This window comes from Pistacia vera, unplaced genomic scaffold (genome assembly GCF_008641045.1).
Source record: "Pistacia vera cultivar Batoury unplaced genomic scaffold, PisVer_v2 Contig168, whole genome shotgun sequence".
Taxonomy (NCBI): Eukaryota; Viridiplantae; Streptophyta; class Magnoliopsida; order Sapindales; family Anacardiaceae; genus Pistacia; species Pistacia vera.
In genome coordinates this window covers 226,486-237,812 of record NW_022195769.1, presented here as the reverse complement: position 1 = coordinate 237,812, position 11,327 = coordinate 226,486, and the positions used below count along the sequence as shown (strand labels likewise).

Sequence of the window (11,327 nt, the reverse complement as noted above, 5' to 3'; positions counted from 1 at the left end):
TAAGAATTTATATATACACAAAAACCATAATAATCACATTAATTGATATAAAAATATAATCAAGGGCATTTGCGGAATTCAAACCACTTTTCCTAGTCTGAACCCAATTCGCCACGTGTCAAGCCTTTCCCGCTAAAACTCGACCAACGTCTTTCACTCCTCCTCCGCAGCTATAACCAACCATGAGAACACTGAACTTTGCAAAGAAAGGCCCCGAATTGTCATCAATGGCCCCCAAACTTTTCATCTCCCTTATTCTGTTTTCCCTCCTCTCTTTCTCCTCCTGTCTCTCCAACGATTCCGTCTCCAAAGCCGTCGAAATACTCTCGAATTCTGGCTTCCTTTCGATGGCTCTCACCCTTGAATTCGGCTCCAAGAACTTGATCCCTCGCTCTGAATCCCTCACCATCTTCACCCCTTCCGACTCCACCTTCGCTTCATTCGGCCAACCGTCTCTTTCCCTCCTGAAATTTCACTTTTCTCCCCAATCGTTGACCTCCCAGTCCCTCAAATCCCTCCCTTTTAACTCCAAGATTCCAACTTTCTCCCCTTACCACACTCTCCTCATTACTTCACCGCCTTCTCGTGATCAGGGTTCCGTTTTGCTTAATGGCGTCAAGGTTAACGCCAGCTCAGTGATATACGACGACGGGTGGTTGAGAATCTTTGGGATTGAGAAGTTCTTTGATCCACACTTTCGTGCCTCTCCAAGGCCTAATCTTGATTGTGTAGCATCGGCACGTGATGACGATGAAGATGACGGCGATGGCTCGATGAGTTTCGATGAAGCTATTCACGAAATGAAAGAGAAAGGGTACTCAATTATGGCTTCATTTCTTGAATTGCAAATGGGGACGACAAAGGAGTCAACTTTGCTGACTCTGTTCGCTCCTCCGGATGAGAAAATGGAGGGTTATTTTAGTAATTTCAGTGATTATTCATCGGTCTTTCTCCGGCACGTGGTGCCATGCAAGATGCCGTGGTCGGTTCTGATTGATTTGGATTATCCAGCGGCGGTGCCCACATTCTTGGAAGCGTATAAAATTACTGTCACATTGAGGCAGGATCAGGAGGGCTTGTTGGTCAATAAAGTTCTNAAAAAAAAAAAAAAAAAAAAGGTATTTAATAAACTATGGAAATATCTTAGTATACTCAATAAAATATAGATAATTTTAATAGGGTCAATATAAGAAGAGGAGAGGAACTGAAGAAGAGAGAAAACGTGAAAAAAATGGGTATTTTCGAATCCTATGATCAATAAATTATGGAAATATCTTAATAAGGTCAATAAAATATAAATAATTTTAGTGGGGTCAATAAAATTTTAGTAAGGTCAAAATTGTAAAATACTATAAAATATATCCCTATTTTAATTTCAGATTTTCAGATATACTTTAGCCACGCTCCATGGTTGTTTGTATAATGTATTTCGCATTATTTTTTAGAAGGGTAATTTTGTTAATATGGTATAACTTTTGAGTTAATTAACTAATAATTAGTTTGGTAAACCAACATATAACGTGTAGTTTAAATTTTAAGCACGGGGACTATCGAGTCAAAAGTTGAAAATGCTAGTATTTGAAATTAGTGTCCTTAACGAGTCAATCAAAACCACAGGGACAAAAATAAATTCTCAGCTGGATTTAGACGGAGAGATTGAGAGACACGTGCCGTAAGAGTTGGTGAGCGGTTGTGTCGTTTTCTATTAATCTATTACCGTGATCTCATCTGGAACTGTACTTTACTATTTCAGGTCACCTTCATTTTCAAAATTATTTTTGGGCCCCTATAGTTTGTCATTAATATTAAATTCATCACAAAAATTTTATTAATTTGATTATATTGAGATAAAAGTGTTGTAATTTACTTAAAAATAAAAGGGGTTTTATTATTTCACTTGTATAAGTTCAAGAATCCATTAGGTTTGGTCCGCAAGGTCAAGAGTCTGTAAATCGACTCAAATGGTCAGCTCTAAACCGAAGGGGTGTTATGTGATATTTAAGAAATCAAAACGGTAACTTGTAATTTTATAAAATTCAGGGTTTTAATAGAGCAAAATTGGTTGGTTAAACAACAAACTTTATTTTCTTACTCATACTTGGATTCTCAAAATCTAAACCATATATTAACCAAAAATAAAAAAGAAAAAACTTGACATTATTAAGTTTTATGTAGTATAAAAAAATAAAAGTAAAAATACTTACTCTTGATTAAATATCCCTAATCAAGTACCCCAAAAAAAAGACATTTTTCACTATGAAAAGAAATGTTGCTTTCAATAATAAATAGAAAAATCAAATCTGTTTGACCCAATAAGGACAATATGTTAATTTAGTTTGGAAGTAGATGCGCACGCCGGCCTAACAATTACTTCTCCCCACTCTTCCCCCTCTCCCCTCCACACACCCACCACCCCCCCAACCCCAAAAAAAAAAAAAAAAGAAAGCTTTCTTTTTCCCATCCAAGGTTTGGCCTAATGACTTTTTTCCCACCCAAAAAGTTTCAAAATATAACTTTACCACCCATGTTAAAATCCATCCATCAAGCTTAACTAAAGAAGGATATAATAGTAAATTCTAAAAGAAATCAAGGGGTAATTACGTTATTTTATCCCCTATATATTAACTTTAAAAAAAATAAAATTGGCCCAAGTTTTACTTTCTTCCCACCCCATCGTCTCCGGTCGATTTGGCCAAAATTCACCGTCGTTGGCTTTCCCCGTCACCACCACAAGCTTCCTCAATCTTCTCTAACCAAAACCCCCTTGATCCCCGCATATTTCAACCCACCATTAGCCGGCCACCACAAGTTAGGTTTCATTGTTTCCAAGCCGATTTCTGCCTAATTCCAGCACCCAAAACCTAATCTTCTACCACCAATACAACCTCCAACCTCCACTCTACAAAACCTCTCAAACCCTGAGACTTGGTTACTCGCCATTCGTAGGCCGTGAACTGCCACTTTCCACCATGGCTAGGTTTTACAATTTGATTGTTTTGGAACTTTTTTGAAGCATTTTGATTGTTGTTCTGGTTGTTTTGGTGCTATGGTTGTGTTGAGTTGTGTTAGTTGGCTTGATTTGGGTGTTTTTCCACCTTTCCCAGCCATTCCCACTTCTTCTCCTCTCGGGAGCACATCAGGTGCTCGACGACAAGCCTCAACCAGTGAATCAGCCGGAATCAAAGGCAACAAAGAGAAGAATAAGAGGAAAGGGTATTTTCGTCTTTACACCATTTATACCATGTCAGAGAATGGATTTTCTTAACGGAATATAATGGTGGGTGGGGAAAGCGTCATTTTGAAACTTGACGGGTGGGAAAGCGTCATTAAGCCAAACCTTGGGTGGGAAAAAGTTGTCTACTCTCTAGAAATTGTACATTCTTTTGTCAATGTAATTTGGTATGGTACAGTAATCTTTTTGATTTGGCAATACATATTTTAGTATTTAGTAGGGCCTTCAAGTTTTTGTCTCCATCTTTCTTAACTTTAAATTCTATTTAGTCCTACTTTTACGTGAATTTGATTTAAGTTTATTATTTATACTATTATATACATATTTTATTATATTATATTGTATATAATTAGACAAATAAATCTTTGTTGGAATTGTCGTGTGGGTTATTTGAGGATTCCAATAAGGTTCTGTGTTATGAGCATTTGACCTCGTAGGTTATTAATTTTTCGTGAAATGCTCACATTTCTTGGGTTCAATTATAGTTTTTTTTTTCTTTCAATAATAAATTAATTAATTAATTTTTTTTTCTAAAGAACTATGTATTAATATTTCATAAAATGAAAAAATAATTTAGGGTATTATTTCAAAAATACTTTAAAATATATCTTTTTTTTTTTTTTNTTTTTTTTTTTTTTTTTTAGTAACCAGGGGTGTCTAGGTCAATTTGCGCATATCTCAACTAATCTTTTAAAGTCCTGAAATTAACAAGTAACGATCGGGTAAAATCCCTTAGTGGTCACTTATATTAGCAACTAAGAAGAGTCAAATTTAAGACCTCTTGAATAATAAACCCAAGAATCTTGGTTGATCGCTCGACTACCCAGTGGTGGTTCTTGCAAGCATATCATTAATCTAAGTCATGCGATTTAATATATATATATATAAGGGGGAAATTAAAAAAAAAAAAAAAACTAGTTTTTTCTATGGAAAAGGCTTCTCTAGAATCTATCTTTATCCTTTGGGATTCTACCTGTCTTTATTAATTTGACCTTTTTGTCCTCCCCCTTTCCCCTAATTTAGTCCATATAATATACCGCACAAATCACTATTAACTGTGATGTTTAATTCTATGACCTAGCCTCATTTTCATTTTATCTGTACTTTCCTTTATGTTTTTCATCCCTCTACCTAATTAATTACTTAACAGAGGCCAATTCTCTCTGTTAATAAAAGATTTCATCAATAAGTTACACCCCTTTTTAATAGAAATAAAAATTAATAATTTAAATAATTATAAACTAATAATCTACTTAATAATTATCATTATCTTTCTATGGTTTTAATAAATTTCGAATGATTATGTTATACTCTTTTCACAAATCTATCCTCTAACTAATGACAACGATGTAATATAATTAAAAATAATAATTCAATTTGAATCATTCACTGAATATTAACCATGGCAATCTAATGTAAAAAGCAAGTATAATTGTTTACTATTTAATTTTGTTAATAACTTAATCATATAAAACATAACTTTTGAAGTGCATATAACTCAACTCATTTTTCCATTCGGTCTTTGCTTCTTCCCTTCTAATTTCATCACAAATTTTCATAAGACATCAATAACATCAATTGGTAAGAGAAGAATTTGAATTGAAAGCAAATTTGGTCAAGATTTAGGGTTTAGATTTAGTGTTTTTTGCTCTCTTCATATTGAAAAGATTTTTTCACATACTATGTTTTCTTGTGAATTAGATATTATAATCAACACATTTACTCAAGTTTTGCTTCTTATAGATTTATTCAAGTAGAAAAATTTTGTGTTATTGTATTATTTCTTTTCAGCTTCTTGATATTGTAAAATTTTTTTTGCTTAAGGTTTGATAGTTTTTTAAAAGTTTTCGCTAGTTGATTGGCAAACAATACAAAATCTGTAGAGGCTCACCCCGGCAAATATCCAAGGTCCGCCATTGCTTCCACTTCCACTACTATTACTAGAACTTGAGGATTGCTTGTCTCTTTCTACTGAATTCACTTGAGCTCTAAGGGCATCGACAACATTTGGCCCCTTCACCTAGGCTCTAAGGGCTTCTACAGCATTTGGTCCCTTGTCTGCTTCGTCGCTACCATCATCTACATGAGTGATCTCATCATCAGTGTCAAGATGTCGAGGTACCTTAACATCAAACCCAACATCTATTTTTTGTTCAATGGCATTTCCATCATCAGGACTTACTGTAATTTTTATGAGTGTATTTGCAAATCACTTTTATATTGCCTTCTACTACATTATTGCCAGAAAACGTTCAGCTTACTGAGAATCCTTGTCGCCATTGAGATGGCAAATAGTGGAACCATGGAAGCAAATTACACAAACCTGAGTTCTTCAGCTGGCCAATAGTAATTGTCAGCTCTAAACTGAAGGGGTGTTATGTTTTGTTTAAGAAATCAAAATGGTAACATTTTAATTTTATAAAATTCAGGGGTTTAATAGATCACAATTGGTTGGTTAAACAACAAACTTTCTTTTCTTACTTGGATTCTCAAAATCTCAACCAAATTAATCATATCTTTAAACCATATATTAACCCAAAAAAAAAAAAAAAAAAAAACTTACATTATTAAGTTTTATATAGTTTTAAAAAAAAATTACTTACTCTTGATTAAATATCACTAATCGAGTAAAAAAAAAGAAGACATTTTTCACTATGAAAAGATACGTGGCTTTCAAAAACAAATTATTTGACCAAAAAGGACAATATGGTTAGTTTAGTTTGGTAGCAGATGGGCAGGCCAGCCTAACAACTCCCCAAAATATAAAAAAAAATAGGGTAAGACTAAGCTTATCATTCTGTGTACCGAATGAACATGCATAGTGATGTGAAGTCCAATATGGTCGAGATAAAGATTTGAGTAATGCTATATATACATCATTTTCATACAACATTTCTCATACAATATTATGTGGTAAGATATAATTGGTTAATTTAAAATTAAAATTAAACTTTCACCCAATTATATCTTGCCACATAATGTTGAATGAGAAATATTATATGAGAATGATGTATGTGTAACATTATTTTAAAGATTATCCAGGTCGCACTCTACCTCAATGGGAATGTTCGTTAGAAGTGTGTAGCAGCAGTGAGTTTAGTATTTCCCAAAAAAAAAAAAATCTTCTGTACTTGTCCTCATGTGAAGCTCATTGGGTTTAGAAATTGACCATTCTTTTTGTAAATGTAATTTAATATAGTACGATGATCTTTGGATTTGACACGACATATATTAGTAGGGCCTTCAAGCTTTTGTCTCCATCTCAACTTTAAATTCAAATTTAGTCCTACTCTAAGGTGAATTTGATTTAAATTTATACTATTATAAACGTGTTTACTATTGTATTGTATTGCTTGTCAAATTTTTTGTTTGCAAACACGAGGGAGTAACTTAGTCTTAGACAAATAAATCTTCATTGGAATTGTCAAGGGTTATTTGAGGATTCCAATAAGGCTTTGCGTCATNAAGACCCCTTCATTAAGGGGATTCGGCCATTTTACATACAAAAAAAAAAGAACAAACGGAAATCTCTCTTGTAAACTTTGCTTTGACTTTTTCGTCTGTTGTAAGTCAGCTCGCGACCGCGACCTGACACCCACTAATATCAATACAAATCAGTGGACGTAGGACTTGCTATCTCAGCGTCCGAACCACTTAAAAACTCCCTCTACAGCTATTTTACTTTTCTGATATTCTATTTTCACGTGCATCGAACAGTTAATTGATATTATACACGTAAAGATTCGTTGGTGTAAAAACGAGCATCAACAAAAATAGTGAAACAAACAGGGGGTTTAATTTTCTGTTAGTTTCTTTTCTTTTCTTTTCTGGTTAATTCAGTACCCATTGTTTTTTTGACAGGTTTCCAGTGGAAGGGTGATGTTAAGCTTGTAGTGTTTATAAATCCTCTTTTGCTTTCTTGTTGGCCAGGTATAAATAAATAATGTATATTAATCTTCCAAAGGTTTTATGTTCATCGACATCAATTGCAGTTTGACCCATAATTACAATTTTTTTAAAGCTTTATGGTAGTTAATTAATTTCATGAACCTATAGCTCTTCTGCAATTGACCATTTGATGTCTAACTTCAGTTTGATTTCGTGGTGTATAATTTTGTAATGGCCGCATGGACGAGACGCCTGATATTTCTTATAGTCATTTACTTAATTTTTCTTGTGATTAATATCAACAATGAGAAAAAGGAGATCCACACTCTCACAAAATACATATATGTTCCTTCATTTGAGTCTAATGGTAACATAACTTTTATGCATATTGAGTAATTTGTTTCTACTGCAAAAGTTGGTATTTATTTGAAGTACATATCATAGTAGATGGTGTTTTAAATATTTTTTGGACTAAATACTATAAAATTTTGTTTTAAATGTTTATTGGCATCATCTAGAGTTTCAACAAACTAATCAATTAAGTAATATTATAGATTCGAAAAGTGATTCGACCCCATCAGAGAAGAGATCATTTTCAACTTGAAGGCTCGAGCTGAGGTAAAATGAAAAAGTGGAGAATTATATAAAAGAGGTGCATATGAACAGGAAATGCGAGAGACAAATGGATGACAACCCTTGGGAATCGCCTGTAATGTCCACCCATCTGTAAGTTATCGTATTCTAACCCTAGCTCATCAAAATTGTATTTGGTAATCAAATTATTAAGGTTGAATAATAATGTAATTACAAAGTGATGCTAATTTGAAGACAAGTTTAAGTGCTAAAATGACGAATTTTTTATTGTTATATTGTTTCTGATTATAATGTTTTTATCTCAATCAATAGATAAACATTAACAACAAAATTAAATTAGCGTTTACTATGATGTGTAAATATTATCTAGAAGTGAAAATTTAGAACTCTTTATCATTGATACAAATTGCAAAAATTTTGTTGCGCAGATGGGCGTGGGGAAGCATGAAGATAGAGCTAGTATTCACCCTCCATTCGATGCTTCATCAGTTTCAGTTATTGCTTGTGTCAAAATGTTACAAGAGATGGAAGGTGTTAACATTAATCAATCCATGAGCAAATTTTTCTTTAAGGCAGTTGAGATGTTTCAGATCCCTGAATGGCGAGAGGCTTTTGTGGCTATGACGGTTGATCAACGATTGCAAGGGCTGAATAATTTGTAATGTGCTTAATTTTTGCATTCTTCTGTTTTCTTTGAAATTATTAATTGTAAACGACTTTTTTCCACCTAAATAATGGCTTGATGACGCTTTATCACCCATAGACTTTTAAAATACTACTTTTCCACCCCAAAAAATACATTTTCTTATTCGACAGCGAACAGAGAGCAAACTCAGTTTATGTTATTGGAGCTTTTGAAGAGAGGAGGCTGGTGAGTTTTTTGGTGGTGAAAAGTTAGATTTTGATGGTTGTGATTTGTCAAAATTTGACTTGGGAGGGACAGTTGTGCAAATCTTAATCACTTAATTGCCGGCGATTGGCAAGGTTGACAGGAGTAAGGTTTGAGGGATTTTGATGAGTAGTGATTGGGGAAGAGAATGGTGATAGTGTGGGTTACAACGATATCAGAATCGGTTGGCAATTGGCGGGATAGGTGGGAAAGTGTTATTAAAAGTTTTTTTTTTTTTTTTTTTTTTTTTTTTTAAAGTGGGAAGGTGTCATTAAGCCATATCAGGGTGGGAAAAAGTCTTTTACTCAAGTATTAATGTTAAATGTTTGATCTTAGTTACCATGAATTAGATTATATCAACTTAAATATTAATTTAAATTCACGATTTTTATTTTAAAAGTATTAGTTATAAATTGAATGTAATTATTATAGGTTTTATATGTCATTTCATCAACTCCGAAGCTATTTGATTGTAATAGATTGATGTGTTTAATCTAGTGTTATAAATTTAATCCTTATAAATAAGAAATACAAACTTGCTAAAGTATTTTTCCACAAATTGAAGTCTTAAACTCTCTTAATTAAGAAAAGTACATTCAATTTTGTTTTCACAATCAAATAACAATAATATTCAAATATCAAGCACATGTTCTATAAATTTTCAGTAAGTTTCTTCTCGGCCAATATTCAATTTCAATTTGATCTAATTCAGAGGACAAACTTATATAGGAAATAAGAGCTTCATGCCATAAATTATCATAATTTCCCAACCTTTAGAATATTTGTTACCAAATTACAAGGGCCCTTTCAAAATTCCAATTTAGAACGGGATTTTAAAGTATTAAAAAGTCCAAATGCGAAATATTAATTTTCCTATCTCTCTCTTGCATGTTAATTAATTTCCTATTTAATATGTTTAAGTTATATAACCATATTAATTAATTAACATTCATAAAATTTTCAAAACTCTACTATAAATAAACGAGTTTATGCTTAAACTATTTCGTTGTGCAGAGCTTAAACTTGTTATACAAGAGATGGGAGCATGATTTGGTATGAAAGAAACTCATCTCGATTCATCTGTATTTACTTAATTTTCTGAGCTTTTCTTTGTTATAATCTACCCATTAACGTAATTAGTTATATAATTGTAGGGTTTGATTAATTAAGTTGCTGGAATAACGTTATCCCTATGGCTACTCTTGAATTATTGTTCTTAAAATTCGAGTTTAGTTTAATGGTTTTTTTTTTTCTTTTGTGTTTGTAATGATATCAGGTACATTAATTGTGTCTCTTATCAACATATTTTGGATTAAATTTGTATTTCATATGTTCTGTGGACAATGATAATAATCATATTAATAATTTTAAAAGTAATTATTGTATATTTTTAAGCATTTAACGATTATTTCTTTCTTTATTTTCTTTTAGCACATCCTTATAGTCATGACGATAAATAGAAAGAAGAAAGTGACAGTAAGAGAATAAAATGAGAGATATACAGTGTCTTCTTTCACAATCTCATTGAAAGATTACTCATGGATTCATGTATGTAATACTCTTTCATTAAATAGTGAAAATACATTAAGTTTCTAATATTGGGACTTATATTTATGCAATTTAGGGCATAGAAATATGATTGTATTATTGTTTCTTTGCCATTGATGAAATTGCTATTAAGTTTTTACATGTGATATCAGAGCCAGGTTTAGAAACTGATGTATTTTCCATTGAGCTTTTTTTTTTTGATATATTAGGGTTCTTATGGGGTGAAGAAATTGAATTAGGTTTGGAAATTGACAAATATAAAGGGTTGCTAAATTTGATTGGGTTTGTAAATTTGATTGAGTTTGTGAATCTATTAAGTGGCTAGAAAGTTGGCCGAAGATTTCCTTATGATGAAATGTGATTTTCCAAACTAGTTTTTTCAATAAAAATTTCTAGAAATTCGGATTCCAAAATTTTTCCAGAATTCGAGTCAAATATTAACCCACATGTTGATCCAGCCCATTTTTCTTTTAAAGCCTATTTGTTGTCGTTTATATAAGCCTAAATAAAAGAAGCCCAAGCCATATTTTTAAGTGAGCCTAATTCAAACCTTAACCCATAAAGAAGCCCAACCCATTTAGTCAAACGGGTAAACCCGATCCAGTTTGTGATTCGGATCGGTAAATAGGTCAAACCACTCTAGACCATTGACTAAACCGGTCAATTGTCAAATTTAATGGTCAACTATCAAATTTAGCGGTCAATCGTCAAATTTAACATTCAATTGTTAAAATTAACAGTTAATGGTCAAAATTAATGGTCAACGGTCAAAGTTAACGATCAACAGGTTGAATTGACCCAATTTTGACCTTGGATAATATTATAGTTATTATTTAAGTTTGATACTATATTATGTATAATTGGTTAGTCACCAAAGTGGCCAAATTAGAATGGTTATCCCATAGATATCAAATTAAGTATTTAATTACTCATGATTGTTAGATGCTTTAAAGAGATGACATGATGTAGTTGACATGAGTAATTTGAAGTTCATAAATTATAGGATAGTTAAGGATCGCTCAAAGGTAGATTGGTTAATCCTATAATTATGAACATAACTATGGTTAATTAATGTACTTGATTGAGTATGTTTAGTATATCCAAAGATAACGAACATGTCTAACGAAAATACATTTGATTACCAATTAAGAAAATTGCATCAATTAAGTTTAATTA

The 11,327-nt window shown here is 32.3% G+C and overlaps 1 protein-coding gene across 1 annotated transcript; it reads left to right on the top strand.

The window, feature by feature from the left end:
- Positions 1–227: 227 nt before the first annotated feature.
- On the top strand, positions 228–8,376 carry LOC116125553 (putative fasciclin-like arabinogalactan protein 20). Its single transcript, XM_031411254.1, has 2 exons — positions 228–1,082; positions 8,143–8,376. Exons 1-2 carry the CDS (start codon positions 228–230, stop codon positions 8,374–8,376), a joined length of 1,089 nt encoding a protein of 362 aa, XP_031267114.1.
- The last annotated feature ends 2,951 nt before the right edge of the window (positions 8,377–11,327 follow it).

Coding starts and splice junctions, on each gene's coding strand:
- LOC116125553 (XM_031411254.1), top strand. CDS start 228: ATGGCCCCCAAACTTTTCATCTCCCTTATTCTGTTTTCCCTCCTCTCT. Junction 1,083..8,142: donor AGGATCAGGAGGGCTTGTTG/GTCAATAAAGTT, acceptor TTTGTTGCGCAG/ATGGGCGTGGGGAAGCATGA.